The 23702-nt window shown below is 31.7% G+C and overlaps 1 protein-coding gene across 1 annotated transcript; it reads right to left on the bottom strand.

Annotated features, from left to right (window-relative positions):
* Positions 1–8014: 8014 nt before the first annotated feature.
* LOC145312684 (uncharacterized) lies at positions 8015–21171 on the bottom strand. The gene is made up of 4 exons (XM_080151944.1): positions 21057–21171; positions 19332–19530; positions 8979–9137; positions 8015–8522 (listed from the first exon to the last, which is right to left on the bottom strand). The coding sequence occupies exons 1-4, from the start codon at positions 21136–21138 to the stop codon at positions 8411–8413; spliced, it is 552 nt and encodes a 183-aa protein (XP_080008070.1). The 5' UTR covers positions 21139–21171; the 3' UTR covers positions 8015–8410.
* Positions 21172–23702: the final 2531 nt, after the last annotated feature.

The following is a 23702-nucleotide window of genomic DNA, read 5'->3' as shown; positions in this document are numbered from 1 at the left end:
TTGTATCTTATATGACAACTTTATATAATTCATAATTTTTTCAATTTGTTTGCTGTTTAAAATATAATCTTATTTGCCTACATGTATTTATAATGGATATAGAATATACGTGAATATTAAGACAAACAGGGGAAAAATAATCGTCAATTTAGGTTGCTAACATGGACATAATTCATTGGCCAGTTCGTTCATGCAATATGATGGGAGGGGAGGGGGTAAAAGGGTTGCAGGGGGAGATTCGGCAGTTTAGCCAGCTGCAAGTTTCACTTAATTAGAGTACAAGATAATCTGGCATAAGATCCAAGATAATAAATCTATTGTCATTAGATGACAACTGGACATTTGATGCCCAAGCCTAAATGAGAAAATTTGAATTAACAGCCACGGGTTTAATCCTTACCTCTAATCAAAAATACGATTAAAAAAAGAAATAGGAGGGAAGGGGCTAGTTTGTTAAACTATAATTTTTTTTTTTGAAAAAAACAATGTATCAGATTTTCAAAGTTTACTTTTAAGAATAACTAATAAAGATATGCGTGTAAATTTGTGTTATTCTTGGTGTATTTGTATACTTATGTGTGTATGTATGTGTGTGTGTGTGTATAAATGTGTGTGTGTGTGTTTACACATATGTATATAATTCATGGTATCCGGGTACCTCACATATACATATAAACATCAATGAATATCCTTTGAAAATGTGAAAAAATCCTCAAAGTTTGACATTTTATAGCAACAATCCAATTCAAAATCTTTATCTAAATTTAAAGTTTACAACATAATAAATTCCCATTTAACCCTATGTTTTGTTATTACGTCAACTAAAGACTGTAGTCATTGGGTCAGCATAAGAATAGCGTTAGTAATTTCAGTTTTAGGAATATGATTAATATTTCTTATAATGACGATGTAACTATTTGTAAAATTTGCATAAAAACCTAAACTTATATATGCCATTTCTTGTGTTATTGTTTTTTTTTTTAGCTTTTTTGATAAATTTTAGTTAAATCATGGAAACACTTGATGCACATATACACAAGAAGAAGGTGTAAAGGAGTTAACTTCAAGTATTTCTTTCTATCAAGTAGGAATGGTGGGTTGAGAGGGTGGTTGTACAAATATTAGAGGGTTTAAAATTCTATATATTGACTATTTGCCGCTTATTGTAGTAAAAAATTCTACTGAAAATATGCATTTTAAATAATTTCTAATATTAGTTCTTAAAGGATATAAAGTATTTAATAAAAGAATTTGTTAAAATATTAATACCAAAAATCAATTAGAAATAAGATACCTTTCAATACAAAAAAGAAACTATAGAAGAATCAAATACACTTTCTAACCTTACTGATTTTAGCAAATTAGATCACATCTTAGATTTTAATTTGACATAACTCTTTAGCTTGAACAACTATGGGAAAAAAATCAATGAAAAATTTTAAATACCTTGATATTTGAAATTCTCTAATGAAGATACTAGGTCACATATACAAATTCTAGAGCAAGTTCACCCCTCGCCCCAAATTTCTCCCAACTCCTTCCCAAACAAAACTTTCTCACTCTCTCTTACTATGTATGAGGTGGTGGTGGATGGGCTGGTGGTTGTACTTTCCCTTTCACCTAGGTGCTCCAATAATCATGAAATCTTAGGTGTCATTGCAAATACACACAAAAATAAAATAACCAGGAATTAGCAAAATATTTGAATTTACCAATTAAGTTAACTTTCATTTCCTTATTCCTCTTGGGGGCTAGGTGACAATCCACGCATCGCGTGTGAATTGCAGTGTAAAGGGCTCAATCGCCCAGGTTACTAAGTAAGGTAACACTCAACAGACAACTATTTCTTTAATTGCACGACCTTTGTCTTAAAGTCCTAACTGTACATTGGGTCAAGACTTTCCTCCTTACTCTAACTATTAAAGTCGTGCATCTGATATAGAAGCAATAGGAATAAGTTTTTGACGTGGTGTTGTGCCGAGACTCGATCCCATCATCTAATCTAAGACTAGCAGATGCGTTACGTGTAAATCCAAAATCTCGGCTTTGGTTCGAAAAGTTGAAAGACACTAAAACAGAAAATCAAATATTAGAATATAAAAAATTTGCTTAAATGATAGATTACTTGGAAAATTCACCTAAGGCCCAGGACACCCCCTACTTTATTCGTCAATATATATCTGAATGGTGTTTATATCAAATCTACTAAAAATGGAAGTAATTTAGTTTAATTAAAAAGTAGTCTTTTAAATAGAAAAAAGCTCCCCAAAATATTTTAAGATTCTATCTAAATATAACACCTTAAATAATATTTAGATTAAATTACTTTATTTATAAATTTCAAATCATGCTAGATTTTTCATATAACATGTTTAGTTTGAGTTCGAATCTTCAAAATGGTATAACGTAACTTACTCTTTTAAGAACACAACTCTGTTAAAATCGCAATAGTTTTTTCTTACTTCGTAAATACATTGTAAGCACACTCATGTAAGTAAAAGTCCAATTCCCTTTTATTTTTCACAAGAAAGAGATAAAGAGAGAGAAAGAGAGAGAGAGAGAGAGAGAGAGAGAGAGAGAGAGAGAGAGAGAGAGAGAGAGAGAGAGAGAGAGTAAAGCCTGTTGTGGTTTGGTTTCAAAATTTTCAGGAAATTGAATTGCAAGAAATTTTTTTTAAATTGTGGGAATTCAATATTTGCATGACATAATTACAGGGATAGATAGTCCAGTTTTCATTGCATGGATGATTAGGCGAAGCTCAAAGCAAGATATTTTTAAATCATTGTTAATTAGATTAGTCTATTTTCTTCTAACTTTTCTATTTTTTTTGGTTTGCATGGCTATCTAAATCCCTATCAAATCGTAGATCGATATTATAAAAACTTTCATTAAATTCATATATTGACAAAAAACATATTTTCGGGTTTGAATCAAAAATCTAATTAAAATGAAAACTTTACAAAATGCTTATTAATCATAATAGTTTAATTATTCTCTTCTAAGCTTCTCTACTTATGAACGTGGTTATCCACGTTTTAACATAAGATTCATAAAAGCATCAATTTGTATAATTGAATGACCATACACGTTTTAATTTTATGTTTATTCAAAGGTAATAAAAGCAACAATTTAAAGTTGTAATGTCATGCTTGTTGTCCAGTCATGTAGATAGCTGTCTTTCATGGCAAAGTTTTTCTTTAATTTGGGTCGATTGGTCTGTACGACCATAACAGATTGATCTTATCATTAATAAGAAACATTATATGTATATAATAGTCCTATCGATTTCAAAATTGGCGGGTAGATTAATTTAACGAGATTATTTTTTTGCTACTCCATTTTTTGTATGATAAAATTATCCTATTCACATAGTTCTTGGAATAATAATTACAATGACAATAAGGTAAAATATTATAAGCGAAGTTTCTTTATAATCAGTTCTTGATATGCCTATCTTTTTTGCTACAACAATTAGTAAATAAACTCGAGTCGTTGTTTATAATTGTCAAAGAACTAAATTTCCCAGAATTATATATTTTGTTGGAAACCTCAAAATTTCATATAGTGTGCCTACTTTCAATGAAAAGGGGAAAGTTGGGTTAGAAATGGAAAGTTGTAGAGCATCTTGAATCCTTGAAGGGTATTATTATTGAAGAAAAGGGTGGGAGGGGGGAGGGGGGGGGGGTAAAATAAAGGGAAGAATTTGAATGGTTAGTTTTTAAAAAGAGTGAAAGTCTAATTCTCCAATGATACACTGTCAAAAAGATTATTTCCCTCGAATTCTTTTTTCTTCATTTTTTCATAAATATTTTAAAGGATTTTTTTCTTAAAATCTTTAATCACATATTGGAAATCTTCAACTCTATATATTGAGCTAGCGACTACACCCCTAAAAGGGTTAAAGAAAATTTGAGGGGGGGGGGCCGGGGGGGTTAAGAAAGTAGACCCACTTCTTTCAATTTTAATTTAAAAAGAAAAAGTAAAAAGAAATTAACGATTTCTCTTGGGAGGATGGTTATACCCTCCACCAAAAAGTTATAAACCCTTCCAGGGCCCATGAGAAGTTACACTGTTAAAGTGAACCCATTGGATTAGCGGTTAGCGAGATTCCTCAGTACAGAAAGTCAAAGATCCTATTCCTTTATACAAGGAATATTTGTTGGTTATGTCGATAAGGTGCCGAGGGTATGTTTAGTTCATCATACACTTACATATTTGGAACTCTAACACCCGTAACAAGCAGGTAACCAATATTTTAATTTCACTAACTTTACCTTCAAGTTTTAACTGTTAGATATAATTCACTTGTTTTAGGACAAACATTCCTTTGATATTATAGCAGTTGGTACAATTTTTTGGTGTCTCTAGTATGGTGTGGTGAATGTTCAAACCCGACATTCATCCAAAATGCGGAGCTATTAATTAAGCTGGATTAATACAAAAATAACTAAAATAAAAACGTCATAATCGAAAATACATTTTTTACAGTGTTTGTATGTAACAAATCTGTGTAAAGAGTTGATAGAAAATTTTTAATTCTCATGAAATTTGTGAGCTACATGCTGCATACATAACGCATATGATACTTTACGTAGCGACCTTGAAATACATAGATTTCAATTTCAAATATGAACCATATCTAGAGCTTGACTTCGTATTTTTTACAAAGGTTTTGTTAATTATAACAATTTATTTTTCAACAATCTGAATAGGTTTCATTAAATAATACATGTATTATATTGAAATGATATTATTAAAAGATTAAAGTAATAGAGGTAGAAGGGTTGAAATGTACCTGTACCCTGTAGACCCTGTGCCGACTTTCAATTGGGTCTTTGAATATCCACCAATAAAGTCGAAAATATTAACACATATTAATTATTATTAAAAGTATTTTATTTTAACAAATTAAGCAAAAAAATAAATTTGATTGAATTTTCTATCCCCATCAACTTATTGACTAATAATAATCTACCATTATAGATATTATTTCCATCTTTTAACAAAATTCCAATATTAGTTTATCTGCCTGTTTTCTAAGTTATTATCATACTTTCCTCAAGCTATTTTAGGTTATAACCAGCATTATCTGGTTTATAGTAATGGATATACATTGAATATGTGGATAGTATGAAAGATTCCCGCATAAACTGATTATATGCTACGTTGCTTCAAACTGCCTAATATGCCCATCTGACCCTTGAAGAACAAACTGACCAATAAATAAAGACCTATGTATGACCTAAATTGACGCCAAAATTTCCAGTGCCTATAGTATCCACGTATTCTATAAACATTATATAACCTATTAATTATGTATGTTTGGTTTAATATTAATACTGATAATACAGACGGTCAAGATATTCGAATATTATAAAATGAAATTCCTAAAGACAGTTCCAAATAAGAAGTATTGATTTTAAAGTAAATATTTTTTTGTTATTCTATCATATAAAATTTGATGGTTTTAGGTCATTTAAATTCTTAAGTAAAGTAATCCTATTACATAAAGTAGTAATGCTTTTTTGTCTGCAGCTTAAGATTTCAATAACTAAAGAGCTGATTTGGTTCTCGTTTTTAAGTTAGCTTCACATAGGTCATATGATGGTTAAAGGCTATTTCAATTTCAGATTTAAGTCTTGGTTTAAGCTATTTTTCTAGCTCTTTCAATACGGAGCCCCTAGATGCAAATGGCGCAACCGCCAGTTGATTATAAAGTGCGTATGTACGACTAGCCTCTGATCAAATGGAGCTATATAGTGCAGAGAGATTTGGAGGAGATTCTGACAAGTAAACTTATCCACATACACATACAGTGTCCCTAAGGGATTAACAACTAAAGGGTTTGGGAAATAAGGAGAAATCTATCTTTCCATCTAAGAAGTAAACAAGGACATTTAAGTTAATAAAAGCAAGTCTTAATTAAAATAGATTTAGTATGTAGTCTTGATGAATTCATAAAAAAGAAAATAAAATAAAATTCATAATTCATAGACATAAGAAGGCCTATAGATGATCTGGAATAGCCAAATGATTAAAGCTTCACTGAAGAAAAAACGCGTAAAATAAGTCTTTTTTTGCGCATTTCTGTGCACTGCGAGATAACTGTGCATTTTAGTGTAATGGCTACTCCAGATTATTTATTGGCCTCTTTAGTCGGTTAAAATTTTATTCGTACAAAATCTGCACGTTCCACCGTTTGGCATATAGCAGCTTTTAGAGTTCTTAGATTTTTGCAGATAATTAATCGTTACCGTGAACTGTGAAAAATCTTATTATCTAATTTTACCCTCTTATACAGAGCACTAGAAATCAATCAAAATCATCTGAAATAAATCATAATAGAACAAATGTATAGTATAAGTACATATACAGTTATTACACTTGTATGAGATGAATGTTTTGTTTTCAAGTGTTAATGCATATCAACAAATATAACTTATGATAAAACGGAGTTTTTTTTTAACAACAAAAAGGTTTTGGGATGCCATGATGTCTTTTTAAAACACAAAACGGATGATTTTGGGAGCCAATACATCGGAATAAAGACGATCTTTTGATCTGCCCACCCAGCATATTTTTAGTTATTTCGCTTGTTGGAAACTAGAAATGAAACGATTACGATTTATTGCAGAACCTAAATTGGCCAGAAGTTGCAGAAATCATGTGCTTTAGACGAATAGATAACCTTAGTATTGTACATTTAATTGCTTAGATAAAATTGGTGTTTTACATTAATGTGACTAGTGAACACAGAAATGATTATTTTTAAATTCATGGCTTTTACCTGAAGTTTCCTAATCTTGTTAACTAGACGCATTTAGGGAAATCACCACCAAATTAAAATAAATCGTAACAATAAAAGTAACGGGATGTCTGTCTGTCTATGTGTACTGAAGGATAATGCTAAAAGTTGAACCGATATGGTTCTTCTTTGAATTGTAGCTTTTCATCGCCACCCTTGACAGAGAAATCCGTCCCTAGAAAAAGGACCCCTCCCCCATCTTATGATGGTTTTAAATTTTTCTTTTAAAAACTAAAATGAAATGGGGATTGTTAACTCTCCTCTCCACCTCTAGAGTCGTAGCTGCTAGTGCAAAGACATATAGGAGTCAGGTAGAGACCAGCTATAACACCAAAATATTTGCAATTCTGCAGAAACAACAATAAGTTGGTCATTGTTTGATAAATTATCTGGACAGGGCATCAATCTAAAAGTTATTTTATTTATCTACCACTCTATTTGATTAATAGACTTATTTTGTCTATGTGTACCCACACAAACAGAGAATGAAGAAGCAATAGGGGATACATTCATAAACGCTGACTGAATTTTCAGGTTCCACGACAAACGTAGGAGTCCCAAACGTCGGAGTGGACAAACGCAGAAGTGTTAAAATATTAATTTAAGTAAGTATTTCTATACAGGTTAGGTTAGGTTAAGAAATAAATATACAAAAAAGCCCCCCGCAGGGGTTAGGCATTTAAAAAATCTAAAACATAGTTTCAAAAAGGTTAGGTTAGGTTAAGGGTCCACTCCTGCGATGTCCACTCCGACGTTTGGGACTCCTGCGTTTGTCGTAGGACCAATTTTTATATTTTTAAACTTCCACCTCTCTCTCCCTCCCCTGTGAAATCAGTGGCGTGCACAATAAATCAAGTTGCTTTCCCAAAAAGTGTCTATCGCTACTGATAACCCATCCCATGTTTTTTTTTATAAATATTTTAATATTAAAGGTGAGTATTTTTTCCTGTGCCTAACCCTATAGGGCCTCTACCTGCAGAGCCATAAACCTGCGACCTGCCCAGTACCCAATATAACACAACCTTACCTAAGTAATTAAAAAACAAATGAAAACTCCCACATTATTTTCTATTTGTTTAAGAGATAGCGGGGAGGGGGGGCCTGCTGCTCTACAAGGCATATTAGGAATTGCCGACTTTTTTTAATAATATCCATTAAAACTACCTAAGTTGAAGCAATGCTTTCTGAACTATAAAGTACCTCATTAAAAAAATCCTTGGAATATTTATATTTTACAATTTTAATAATAGTACAAAATTCAACAATTAAGTACATAATTAACAAAGATAATTTAACAAAATAATTAATTAAAGTGGTTAGAAAATAAATTGTTTAAATTATTATATAAATAAAAACAATATTAATATTCTTAAGTGCATTGTTGGTATGAAAATAAAATTAACAAGGAACATAACATTGAAGAAGCGTAGCAGTCATGAGAACAGTAATGAGAAAGTAAATAAAAGCATTAAAGTTACGCTGTAGTTAGCCCAAGAAAACAATAAAAATAATAAATTATTTACCTAAAGATTTCAAATAAAAGTTTAAACTTATTTGAGACTTAGGCTATAAGCAAAAACAAACAATAAAAAAGAAATGAAATATTTAAAAGCTGAAATCTCTATTGCATTGATAGTAAAGCAGATCACAATCTTGTCCAGACAGACCAGCATCCACGGCATAGTAGTAGTTACGCTGCAAACCCTTCAGGTTAGAACTAAACAAATATTATAACAATTATAACAAAGTTGGTTCAATTTTTTATAACGAAATTAGATTAATTAATGAATGACAGCTCTTGTCATTGTGAAAGTTTATGTTCCTACCCTAATTATGTAAAAGCTGCGCTTTTAAAAACATTGCCTAAAATAAACGGTGACTCCACGTCACTTTTTTTTTTGTTTAACTCTGACCACCCACCCCCTTCCCTATCCTTAGTATAATCCGGAGTTCAATTTTTTACGGACAGGGGGTTAAAAATATTTCTAGTGTGTGATATATCTAAAATGCATCTGACTTTTAAAATAATGGCTTTCATCAATAACGCGAACAAAGGATTTATATTTTTTTGTGGGGGGTTGTATTACATTCTTTTTCACAGCCATGCATAAGGAAAATAATTTATATTTGTAGCTTTCAAAAAATTATAAAATTTACAACAATTTAAACTTACTTGACTGTGTTGACCCCAAACCTAGTGAGGGGGTTGCTAACAGCGGCCTGCTCGAGCTTGCAGATGACCTTCTGCCTGCAGGACTCCTCTGTGATATTCATGTAGTCCAGGGCTCTGTCCACGGCCTCCTCGCTCACTACGTCAGATACATAGTCCCAGCTGAAGAAAAAACACGTCGATTAATACTTGTCCTAATTTTGAAGGTCGATCGTTCAAATGTGCATTTTCCACAAAAAAGTAAAAGAATATCTTAAATCAAAGCCATGTAATTTACCTATGTATTCCTAATCATCATAGGACTCGTCATTGAAGAAACAAGCTAAAAGATACATATTAAAATATGAGATAAAAATTGATATAGAAATCATCAAAATATTTTACATTTACACACCAATTTCTAGTTATGAAAATAGAACTGCTAAGCTATCCCATTCTTACACGACTTAAATTACGATGAGAGCTAACCGTTACAGACTGACGAAAGAATACAGAATAAATCAATAAAAGCTTGGCTTTAAAAATATGTTTTACATTTTATGCCTTTTTATTCTTTTATAATCTCTGTATGAAACATTGCTTATTAATGAATATGCATCTTAATTAACCCTTCTACAAGGTTCTTTTGCGATAGCCTGATATCTAGTTGCCGAATGTGTACGCAGTTTCCTGAGTGTTTCCTCATCCTAGCTCAATATTTACTACTAGCTAAAAATCTTCAAACTTCCCTCAAAAAATCTAAATTTGAATGTATAAACGATTTATACATTATAAATTTGAATTTTTCAAATTTTGATATTTTTTTTAAAGTTTGAAGCTTTTTTAGCTAGTAGTAAATATTGAGCTAGGATGGGGAAACACTCAGGAAACTGCGTACACATTCGGCAACTAGATATCAGGCTATCTCTTTTGCAGTACTATAGACAGAGAAAAAGGATTTTGATTTTGATTTTTTGGTAGCTCGTAAAAAAAACTAAATGGTTTTTAAAGACATCATAATTAATAGGCTAGGTTGGCTTTGGTTTATCTTTTAAAATGTGGGCATGGCTGACATAAAATCGACTTAGTGTCATTCTACTGACTTTGTGCCTTTTAGTATTAATTCATGATTATAAACACAAAAAAAAACTAACGTTTGAAAAAAAGGTTAAAAATATTAAAGCAATGGGAACTTTGTCAAAATAGAATACTCAAGGCTTTATAAACATCATAAGTATTTGATTAAATTTTTTTTTGCATAATATCTTCATGCCTAAATTCCTGATTTAATATGAAATTGCATTTTAAGTGAAATAAGAACAGTGACTTTTATTCAGTGAATTTATTCTAATTATGTAACTATTGTGTGTATTTCCAAGTAGCTTTAAACAATCTATTTTATTTTGATTTACTCTTATTATTATTCACTATCTGAGAAAGAATATTAATAATTTAAATTAAATTTTGAATTAAAATTATTTAGTATTTTGGGCTTTGGATTGTTAAAATATATTCAAAACTGCAGCTTAGTTACATCTACAGTATCTTTACTTTTTGGCGGTTGCTGTTTTGATTGCCTTCAGCCGTTATATATTCAGCTGCGGCTTGCGTAAAAATTAAGAGACATGCAGTGTTGATCCTTGCTAAAATCACGGCTACAATCAGTTGCCGATTAGAGTAAAAATACAGGGGAAGGGGTTAAATAACTGTATGTCCCCTTTACGAGCACCCTTCGCCGACTTTCAATTGGTCTTTGAAAACCAACCAATAGCGTAGTGATTATTAGCACAGCAAAGTCGCTACAAAAGAGTAGAAAGCAATTTGCTAGCAGAAGGTAAAAAACACAGGGTGATCCAGGTAGTTGTCTAGCTATACATCTATATTTAAAGATTTGTTGGTTGCTTAGCACTGATAAAAATTTACGAGTATTTGTCTCCCGTCCCTGGTGTTTTTAAGGTGCAATGTTAATTAGTGAAAAAAAAAGAAATGACAGTATAAAGATTAAAACACAATATTCTTTAACAAGGAAAATTAAATGTTTTTTTTTCAGAGAAAGATTTTCAAATTAATTCTATGTTGATTCTAGGATAAAATTTTAACATTTTGTAATTTTAAGATTGGCTGGACCAATTTATTAATATATTTCTACTCCATAGCATTAAATAAAAGTGGTCATGTCTGACAAATATCTCTTAACACAAATAAATTAAAAGATGCAAAATTTGATCAAACATGCGTAAATTAATGAAGAAAACCAATAATTTAATTTAAAATATAAATAAAATTATCATTTTACCATTAAATTAGAATCAAAGGAGTTATTTTCTTTCAAATTATCTCTACAACAGAAATTTATTTCAATCTGTATCATTAATTTAGAATATTAATGGAAATAGATATTTCCTATTCCCATAGAAACAAATCTAAATATGATTAAAAATAGATTAATTTAATTTAGAAATAACTTATAATTCTATTTATAATTCTATATGCAATTCAAAATAAATTAAATTAGTAATGATCTTCATTTCGGAGAAGATTTTTGTTCATTCTCTTAAATTTCTTTTAAAACTGTATTAAAATACTCATTCCACCTTTAAATTGCTTATTTAGGTAAGATAAGGTTAGGTAATATTAAGGATGGTCCCCTTGGAGGCGCATGGGATTATGTAGCCCCCTAGAATACCCACAAACGTATTTTTCACTTATTTGACTCTATTTAAATCCCAATATTCATTTAATAATGAAATTTTTGAACACACCATAGGCTACGCTTGATAAGTATTTTGTTGGTTTTATAAAGTTTATACTTTGTATGTTTTGAACTAAGTATAAGCAAATATTCAAGTTAATTTGAGGTACAACCATCTGAAATAAAACTAGATTTCCCATGTGTATCGTATATCTAATAATATAAACCCCAGGGAGGGAGAAGGCAATGGCTATCAAATTAATCTTAAAGTCTTTCTTGTTCCACAATATCTAAGAGTTACCTAAAACAAAGTTTCATTCTTTCAAATTACAAAGAGGATAATTTTTACCGTTAATTGAGCTCTAAACAGTAAATACCTATTGCTACAATGGATATAAAAAAACGTGAATATCATTATGACAGGAAAAATGTTGTCGTTCATTTAGGTTGCTACTTTATTCCTCATTCGTGGTCAGCTTTTTTTACAGTGGGAGGGGAGAGAGTAAAGGGGGTGGATAGGGGGGATCGTTATTTTAGCCAGCTACAAGTTTCACTTAAGTAGAATGCAACATGATAATCTGGTGTAAGATCCAAGTAATAATAAATCAATTTCTCTATTATAATAAACCTAAACAGTATATACCTTTTGCAACATAAATTTGCACAAAATTTGCACACAAGAACAAAATTATACATTATCTTATAAATCTTCTTAGTCTAGACTCTAGCATGTCAGTTAGATAAAAACACTATGCAAGGCTTAATAAGGAAACCTTAACTTCAAGGCTAGTCTATGGAATTTTATGAGATTCAGCCTATTAAAGTTTTAAACTTTTATTGGCCAAGAAAACAGAAAAGAAGAAAACATTTGAAGAATATACGAAATACAAATGGCAATATACACGTTTAAATAATTTTTTATATTGGATTTACTTGTTTTTATAAAACTTGAACTTCGTTATTATTGGAATTATTTATCCTAGTTTTTCATGTAAAGAATAAAGTTGTCATATATTAAGAAGAAAATGGCACATAGAGGCGTAAACGTGTCTTTTTATTGCAAGGTTAAGTTTTTAGTGCCTTAATGTGCAAACATTGTTTTATTTATTTTACATAATTTTTTTAAAGTTTTTGTTAAAAATTTACAACGCTTTTAATATTAATGACTAAAAAAATTGGTTATTTATCTGTTAGATAACTAATTAAAATGCAGTATTTATTATAGAAGTGTATTTTGATACAGGCCCATAGAATTACAATATTATAGTTATTTATCGCATCACTTTCCGCGGATATTAAAATGAAAAATTATAAGACTTATTATATGAATTTTATTTTATCATTCATAAAAAAATGTTTGTAATACGATGCTATACTAGAAAACATATTCCAAATTCACTAGGAATCACCATTCAAAATCCTATGAATAGGATAATTATTTCATGTAAAAAGCCCACAGCTCATCCCTTCCAAAACGGACTATCGGCAGTGATATATAGAGTTGCCTCGCTTTTAGGAGGTTTCGAATTATCAGGGCGATTCTAACACTCCTAAATTTCAAACAGTGCATCACTTAAAATATAAACACACCCTCTTGAAGAAGATTTATCCCCAAAAAACATAAACCATTTTTATGGTTTTTTAGCTGCAAGATTGTGCATTATTTTAATTTTAATAAAAGAGTCATATGTCAACGGTTAATTGTTCTTGTATTATGACGGTAATTTAGGGTGTTTAAGATAATTTAGTTTCATCTTTTTGTGAAGCTACTTTACAATTCATATTTTTTTTGAGCAACTTCAACATGGAAATAAAACAATGAGCTAAGCGGAGGGCCTTAACTTAATGATTGTCCACACTAATATGCCAAGGGCTCAAAAATGTGGCTACAGGGCTAAATTTTTTTGAAGCGTAGCTACTCTATAGTCTATGAGTATGATTTGACCGTTCTTCCATCAATATGACAGTGTAATTTAACCACATACTACAAAAGGCATATTCTATACAAAAGTTTCCTTGATATTTTACTATCTAGGTAAATTATGCAACTGAATATCTGATCTATAACTCACTTTATCCGTTGGTCCATGCAGAATTTCAATTAGTGCTTAATTATGGACGTTGTCATACTTGTTTACATTATAGTCCGTTTTGCTTTGTGTTAGACTTATATATGGGCGTTCCAGGACATTTTAGTTTAAAAAAGAATTTTGAATTTTTAAGTCATAATTATATGACAAGGAAGGTCAACCAAATTATAAGACATTAAATGATAATCCGGGTTCATTTAATTTTGTGATTAATTTGACATTTTATACCATGTAAGTTGGGTATTAGAGGGTGGGGGGAGTTAGCTGTAAGCGGATGTGTAACTAATACGAGGTGGTCATGCCAACTTACAAATTATATTCATGTAAAATGATCTGAATTACAAAAAAGCATCGAAAAAACAAGCATACAGAAAAAAAGTCGGGTATAGTCCTTTTCGTGACAAGAGGCGTTTAGTCGTATTTTCACAGTAACTTTTGTTAGGTTATTTTAGGTTAGGTTGGAAACAACAATATGATGTTTGGCTGGGAAACCGCTAAAGGACCAGTCAGGCGGATGATTCTGAATTCCCGCAGACCAGCAAAAATTTGCACCTGGAATGTTCGGACAATGTTTCAGTCAGGCCAGACAGAAAACATTTGCCGAGAAATGCTTAAAGCCAAGGTTGATATCCTGGCTATCACCGAATCAAGGTGGACAAATAATGGAGAGTTTAAACATCATTCTGGCTTGAAAATACTTTACTCAGGCCATATGAATGAGGATCTAGGACATAACCAAGGGGTGGCTCTTATGCTGACCAAGCAAGCAGAGCAGGCCATGATCAGTTGGCAACCCCATGGTCCAAGAATCATGGAGGCTTACTTCAAATCCTCAGATAAAAACATCAATCTGAGAATAATAGTAGCATATGCTCCTACAGAACAAGCAGATACAGAGGTCAAAAACGAATTTTATGACCAGCTTGACTCTGTATTTAAGAATGGTCATAAAGAAAAGGACCTGACCATGCTCCTAGGTGATTTCAATGCTCAAGTGGGGAGTAATAATGAGAATTTAGAAGAAGTCATGGGCAGATATGGCCTAGGCTTAAGTAATGGCAAGGAAAATGACAATGGTGATAGACTTGTAAGTTTTTGTACTGAAAACAAACTTGTCATTGGTGGAACCATCTTTAAACACAAGAAGATTCATACTGCCACCTGGAGATCACCAGATCAAAGAACCTTTAATCAGATAGATCACATCTGTATATCTAGACGTTTTAAAGGTTCTCTCCTTGATGTCAGGGTTGAAAGAGGACCTGATGTTAATTCAGACCATTATCTTCTATCTTCTAAAGTTCGGCTTAGATTTAAAAAGCAGGACACAAAGCCTAACCCCAGGAAAAAGTATAATTTAACAACCCTTCAAAACTCTGAAAAGCTACAAGAGTTTAAGCTCACTCTAAAGAACAGATTTGAGTTGTTGACTCTTCAAGAGGATGATGGAGTTGAAGATATTTGGCAAGGTATCAAAAAAGTTTATAATGATACTAGCCAAGAAAAATTAGGTTTTAAAAAGGCTAACCAAAAGCCGTGGATCACTCAAAGATCCATTGATCTCATGGATCAAAGAAGAGAGGTAAGACAAAAGACACTCTCCAGAAACTCTCCAGAAGATAAAGACCTGTATAAGATGCTCAGCAGGGAAATCCAAAGAAGTGTCAGAATTGACAAAAAAGAACACTTGGAAAACCTTGCTATGCAAGCAGAAAATGCTTTTAATCAAAATAGAATGAAAGATGTCTATGAGATTACTAAGAGCATTGCAGGTAAAGTACACAAATCAGGATCACACATCAGGGACAAGGACGGTTCACTCCTTAAAACTGATGAAGATATTCTAAATAGATGGGCAGAGCACTTCACTGAACTGCTGAATCTTCCAGTTCCAGAGGAAGAAACTGAGATTCCACCCTCAGATGCACTTGACATTGACTGTCGAGCGCCAAATCTATTGGAAATCAAGGAGGCCATTAAAAGTTTGAAAAATAACAAGGCCGCTGGACCTGATAACATCCCAGCTGAGGTCATAAAAGCAGACCTAGATACATCTGCTGAGGCATTCCTACCTCTGATCACAAAGATATGGAATGATGAGTTATGCCCAGAGGACTGGAAGAATGGACATATCTCAATACTAGCCAAAAAAGGAGACTTGACCCAATGTGGAAACTACAGAGGGATAATGCTCCTTTCAGTACCTGGCCGTATCCTTAGTAAGATTCTTCTTAATAGAATAAAGAAGAAGGTTAATGAAAAGCTAAGACCTAATCAGGCTGGATTTAGACCAAACCGTTCCACTATTGATCAGATAACCTCTCTAAGAATCATCATAGAGCAATCCAAGGAATGGAACTCTGAGCTTTTTGTAAACTTCATTGACTACAAAAAAGCATTTGATTCTTTAGACAGAAGATCTCTCTGGAAAATCTGCCGACACTATGGCATTCCAGAAAAGATAATCAATATCATTAAAGCTATCTATCATAAAGGAGGTGGAAATGTAATGTATAAAGGTAAACTATCAACCTTTTTTGAGATTGTAACAGGCGTCAGACAAGGATGCCTTCTCTCTCCCTTCCTTTTCCTCCTTGCCATTGACTGGATCATGAAGAACTGTGAAAGCAATGATGGCATTCGTTGGGAGCTATTTGGCAATCCCAAATATTTAGGAGATCTGGACTTTGCAGATGATATCGCTTTGTTAACAAGCAATAGAAGTCAAATGCAAAGAAGGACTAACACGATAGCTGAAACTTCCAAGAAAGTTGGACTTGAAATAAATGTTCCTAAAACCAAAATACTCAGATTAAATGCAAATTCCCAAGAACCAATTACTATTGGAGACCAAATTCTTGAGGATGTAGATTGTTTTGAGTATCTTGGAAGTAAAATTGATGAAGCTGGAGGCACTTTAACAGATGTTAAAGCTAGAATTAACAAATCTAGAACAGCCTTTGCCAGCTTGAACAAAATTTGGAATTCCAACAACATCTCCATAAAGACCAAGTTAAGACTTTTCAAGTCAAATGTTCTCTCTGTTTTGCTGTATGGGGCCGAAACTTGGTTCCTAAACACAACAGTGGTCTCCAAGCTACAGACATATGTCAATAAATGTCTAAGGAGAATCCACAAGATCTTTTGGCCAAATAAGATCACAAATGCTGAGCTTCTAGAGCGCAGTGATATGTCAGACATTAAACTGACAATAAAACAGAGAAAATGGAGATGGCTGGGGCACACTCTAAGGAAAGGGCATGATGATATAACCAATCAAGCCTTGACTTGGAACCCCCACGTAGGAAAGAGGAAACCAGGTAGACCAAAAATAACCTGGAGGAGGGAACTCTTAAGTGAACTGAAAGAAAAGAAAATTCCATCTTTCAGCAATGCCTCAAAACGTGCCCAAAAAAAGGAAGATTGGAGAACCATTGTGCATGGCCTACGTTCTGCCGAGAACTAAAAGGCAATGATGATGATGATTGCCCCGCAGGGTTAGAGCCACCTGCAGTGGCTAGACATAGGAGAAAATCTAATGTGAAATAATGACAAAACACCCCTTAAGAGGCGTTGTCACGAAAGGGACTATACCCAAAAAGTCTAGATCAAAAATATCAAGGCCTAAAACTTTAGTACAAAGTAAAATAAAGGAGGGTGTTTACAACCCACTATAACCCCCCTCTGCAAGCATACATGAAATAAAACAAGGATGATAACATCCATAAAAGCGAAGCTCTAAAACGGTAGGACAAACGGACATTAACACTTGTATAATGTCAGAACTGAATAATCAGAATGCGAATGTATAAGAGTCAAAGCAAAATTGTAAGTAAATTTGTTGAAAAACTGCTTGATACAGGATAATGTTTATGGACATACTTACATTTTTAGGACTTGATTATAGAGTTGCTTCGCTTATAATATTGTACTTTGTTGTCCCAGGAATCAATATACCAAAAATCAGACCAATCGGATAATTAGGTCACATACAAATTTGTTGTTAAAAATGTAAAAAAATCAACATGTTTAAAATGGACGTACGGACATTTTGTTAATGATTATAGAGTTGCTACGCTTTCTAAATCGTACCTAACTACTAAAGGAATCACCATGCAAAATTTGAAATCGATAGGACAATTCTAACATGCCTAAATTAACGAAAAAAGCTATTTAAAAAAGTAAAAAAATCAACATGTTTAAAATGGACGTACGGACATTTTGTTAATGATTATAGAGTTGCTACGCTTTCTAAATCGTACCTAACTACTAAAGGAATCACCATACAAAATTTGAAATCGATAGGACAATTCTAACATGTCTAAATTAACGAAAAAAGCTATCCGTGACGGACGGACGGACGTACGGACGGACCGACCCTAATTATAGAAAAGCTTCGCTTTTAAAAACTTAACTGTGGCTAATGATTTCTTTGACCTCATTATTTATTTATTATTTCATCTATGGCTTTATATTTTGTTATCTTTTTGTGTTATTACACGAACGTCATGCCCTCAAAAGTTTGGCAGTATAAAAAAATATTTCATTCTTAGTGCCCAAATTAGAATATAGAAACCAAACCATTTAATCGTATTTAAATGTTTCAAGGCCTTTTAAATAACAAAGAAATATATTGAGAAAAGCTCAGTTACTCTTTAATATAGTTTGTTCATACATCCAATTTTTATATATATTGTGTTTTATTTTACATCTTAATTTTGTTTATTGGTCTAATAACGTATCTTTCAATAATAAAGACTTTAAAGATATTTATGGTAAAAAAAGATATTTTGCCTTGGCCCCAAAAGAGCAACACATAACCATATTAATGGAATAGCAAACAATTATTAAAATCTCCGGAAAGGTCGCACATTTTTTTAATGAAAATATATAGAAATTAAAATTGTTTAAACAAATTTTTATTGCTATTCATTTCAAATGTCAAGGACTTAATCTAGAGAATAGAGGGGACAGTTATAAATATTTTTTTTTGTTGAACTTTATTAGATAGTTTCTGCATTTAGTGTCTTAAAATTATTAAAAATCGAACACGAGGGACGTACTTGACATTTGTCATAATTGGGGAGTATATTTTTTTCAACGTCCGTTATCCTACCCCTATATGCCTGACTAAACCATAGAAACCCATCTCATTTTTATCATGTTTTAACACTTTTCTTAAATTAAATGTCATGGGAATGAAATAGGATGCAATTTAAAAATATGCTTAGAATAAAATAAAAATAGTAAAAAGAAAATTTAATGCACAAACCTCTCCCCCCCCCCCTAATTTTAGAAGCTACAAATGCTTAATCAATGAGAATAAATAAAAACAAGGATGACAACACTTTTAGTTAGAGAAGCGCAAAAAATCATGGATGGAAATTCAGTGGTCATAAAAATCTAGAAAACTAGAAAATCACGATATCTTATTAAATAAGAAATTGAAAGGTCGACAAACCGACGGACGAAATCAATTATATACTGGATAATCATTAGAAACTTTACAAAATAATCTTCGATCTATCTTGAATAAATGTCGCAAATTAAAGTGAATTATAAAGGACCTCCGCTTCTAACCAAAAAATTTCTTACCTGTCACCTAGCCTCTCGATAGTATTAGTAATGATGGGGAAATAAACAGGAGAGTCATTGCTTCTCTTGCCAGCTCCGACTGTGGCCGCCAGGAAGATGGTAAAGATAATGTCGGCAATGATCAGGACAAACACGATGGTGGTGATGGAGCCGATGTCTAAGGTGCGGCTGTTGGCTATCACATTATCAAATATGGAAGCTGAAATTTGAAAAAAAAATATTAGAAAATTGTTTTCTCGTATTCATTCGAATCCGGTGGATAGGAACCGGTTCTCATCTATACGAAAAAACTATGTCTAGCATCGTATTATATCCAGTTTTCTACGAATATAGAAATGTACAATCATAAGATTAAAACCAGTTTTTTTAGCCGGTGCCTCCGGCACCTCGGGGCTAAAAAAAAACTAGTTTTAATCTTATAATTGTACATTCTATATCCGCGGAAAGCCGTTTATAATACGATACGAGAAATAACTAATACTTTGTATGACAAAACTTTTAATATTGTTTTCCTTTGATTCCTGTCTAAAAGAAGAAAAACAAGAATTTGATATTTATCACATTTTGTAAAAATAAAATCGCTTTATATTAATCCTTTTAATTATTGCTTACTTTAGATGTTTGATAAATTTATCTGTAAAAATAGATTATCCTAATCCTGAGTGTTTATTCTTAAATATCAAGCTTATTTCAACATACTTAAGTGTTTTATAACAAGGATGACAACATCCATAAAAGCGAAGCTCTGAAACGATATGACAGAAGAACATTAACTATTGTTGAGTGTCAGAACTGAATATACAAAATATGAAAATATAAGGTTTGACAAAATTATACGTAAATTTGTTGCAAAACTTATTAAATGCAGAATTCTGTTTAAGGACATACTGACATTTTAATACTTGATTATAGAGATGCTTCGCTCATAATATTGTACTTTATTGTAATAGGAATCAGTAATCAAAAAATCAGATCAATCGGATGATTTTATCACATAAAAAATTGTTATTAAAAAAGTAAAAAAATCAACATGTTTAAAATGGACGTACGGACATTCTGGTAACGATTATAGAGTTGCTACGCTTTCTAAATCGTGCCTAACTACTACAGGAATCACCATGCAAAATTTTAAATCGATAGGACAATTCTAACATGCCTAAATTAACGAATAAAAGCTAACTATCTCGGACGGACGGACGGACGTACGGACGGACCGACCCTAATTATAGAAAAGCTTCGCTTTTAACAATTTAACAAACTCCTTCAGAATGAGCAAATAGATTTTGTTGATTTTTTGATTTAATCACTCTACAAGTCAACCATATCAGTTTTTATTTGCTTTTTTGACGTGTTTGTTTAGACGTTTGTATTCGATATGCCATCCTTGTTTCTATTGTCATGTTTCTTCTTTATTTTTGTCATTTATCTTGTACTAGCGGCAACGCTTCTAGATGCCCTTTGAAGCACTAGAATTGAAACTTTTGAAAAAAATTTGAGGAGTCATTTTTTCTCTTGGAGATTTCTCTTGGTGGTTGTACCCAAAACACAATTATTTATAAAGCCTCCCAGGACCTGTGAGAAGCTACACTGTAAAGGAGAACCATATCGGTTTAGCGGCTAGCGAGATCCTTCGTTACCATTACACTGACAGACATAGATCCTGTTACTTTTATGTAAGAATTTGACTTTGTTGCAAAACTTTTAAACTATTCCCACTATACTTACATACAAAAGATCTCTGTTGAATCTCTGTTGCACTAACAACTCCAGCACTGAGCACCAAACCTGCCACTAAGTATCTCAGCATTTTCTTGTTCTTGTTTTTTTTTCTTCTGAAAAAAAGAATATTCTGATAATTTATATTAGTTATAACACTATTTCCAGTATGGCTTCGAAACCTATAAACCTACGCTGGATTATAACTGGTTCTAAGCCATACTGAAAAAATCATGTATCGTACATGACACACAGACAGACAATCCTTCCATTACTTAATTAAGAAAAAATTAAATAATAAACATATACATCTATGTTAATTGCTAATAAAATATCAGGAATTTAGGGAATTATAATTTAAAAATTTCTCCCATATTTTTCCAAACAGTTACAAGCTTTAACAATCGGTCAAATATGACGTCATACATAAATCTAAGCCAACTATTTAGCATATAGAATTACAATTTCTAATATTTTGTCCTCCATTGTCTTTTCTTAAATCCCTGATACAACAATACACATTATGTAAGTAAATAATAAAAACAAATTAACAAATGAATGTACAGGGTAGTCCAAAAAGTTAGCGAGTCTTTAAAGTAAAATAGATTGATTGAATCATTATAAAAAAGGTTCTGATAACTTTTTTTTACTGTGGCGCGTTTGATATTGATTGTCTGGGGTTTAAAAGGCCTGATAAAAACTATGTATTTTGTAGTAATTTCTCAAATCTTTAAAATATCTTTTTTATGCAACAAGTAATAATATATATTATCAGAAATTTTCTAATTTTTTAAAAATTGCCGTCAAATTGATTGGACGACCATGTAAATGGATATATATTGATGTTGATTGTTAATTTGCATGTTATGGAGAATCAATATTACCCACCCACACATAAGGTCTTTTATGAAATAAAATATACAAAATTAGCGGCTGTGCCCCTAGAATTTAGGGGCTCTACTTAACAATAAAAACCTTACTACTTCATATAAAAGGATACATTGGATTTTTTAACAATTTGCCATGTGAAATTGTGTAATGTTTTTGGAATTTATAAGTATGCAATATTTTTTCTTTAATAAGCTATAAATACAATTGTGTACATTTAGGGCAAAGGTTAGGGCAAGGTTACAGAGAGGGGGATGGGGAGTCGTTTCTCATTTGGAGGGAAAGTTAAGGTCTTAAAGCTTTCCTTGACATATATGAAGCTTCACTGTCATGAATCCCTCTCATTTTTAAAAGTTTTTTTTTAGATATGGGTCTAATTGCCAAAGCTATTTGTTGAATATAACTTTAAATTTATCTAAATTTTCTTTGCTTAACACATTTGTAAACATTAAACTGTTTTTATAAAGTCTGACATCACGCTCTCTAACAAGCATAAATAAGCTGCTAAGTAGATGTTTTGCAAGGTTTAACACTATCCAAGTAAATTAAACCAATATAACTTTTCTGCTGCATATCATATCAACATGGACAGCTAGTAACCATAATCTACTTGCTTCAATATTGTAATATGGTTAGTTGATGTTAATAAACTCGACATGAATATCAGATGAGACCTTTAGTAAATAGTCGACATAGACTATTATTTAAATGTACATCAGGTATGTGTTATACAAATTTCCAATAAAATCTGGAGATTATATTTCATTTCTGGTATTGAGAAAATTTAATTGTAATTTTGTTTGAAACTAGCGGCTACGCCTCCTTAAGGCCTCTAGATACACCCTAGGAAATTGTTATACAACTTCTCTGGACCTATAAGAAGCTTCACTGTTAACGAGAACCCTGTCGTTGCAGCGGTTAGTGAGATTTTATCTACAGACAGACAGAGACACACACACACACACATCCTATTACTACTTTTATATAAGAATTCAGCTGTAAAATATTTTAATATTTTTAAGATTATTAAGGGGATTTTTAATAGAAGGCTTTTCAATAAAAAAGGATGTTAGAATTCTCTAAATTGAGTGGGTGGATTTCATGTGCATTGTTTAAATTGTTCATTATTATATATATATTTATCTAACCGGAGCTAAGCTACATTGCAACTCGTAAGTATGATTGTACTTTTTTTTACAAAAAAATAAGATATGTATTTATAAAAAAAAAGAGCTGCAATAAAGTCTAACATCATTTCTGTAAAGTTTCTTTTATTATGTCATTAATAAAAAAATTATAATATTATTTCTCGTATTCATTCGAATCCGGTGGATAGGAACCGGTTCTCATGAATACGAAAAAACTATGTCTAGCATCGTATTATATCCAGTTTTCTACGAATATAGAAATGTACAATCATAAGATTAAAACTAGTTTTTTTAGCCCCGTGGTGCGGATATTGTACATTCTATATCCGCGGAGAGCCGTTTATAATACGATACGAGAAATAACTATTAAATGTATGCTGAAGAGTGTTTATGCTGCACTTCTTGGAATATTACATACCTTGTTGATTCATAATTTCATTTATCCATTTTGTAAATATTTTGTGTTACAAAAGAAATTAATAAATATAAAAATAATTTATTTATACATGTTATAGGTTTCATTCATTCAATATTATTTTTTAGCAAGGATAATAGTATCAATAAGTACCGCAGCAATATAAAATATCAAAATTTTTATCAGAAAAAAATTAGCCACTAT

Source organism: Acartia tonsa, chromosome 2 (genome assembly GCF_053477335.1).
Source record: "Acartia tonsa isolate MP-2025a chromosome 2, ASM5347733v1, whole genome shotgun sequence".
In the NCBI taxonomy this organism is placed as follows: Eukaryota; Metazoa; Arthropoda; class Copepoda; order Calanoida; family Acartiidae; genus Acartia; species Acartia tonsa.
This window is presented reverse-complemented; position numbering and strand designations above follow the sequence as displayed.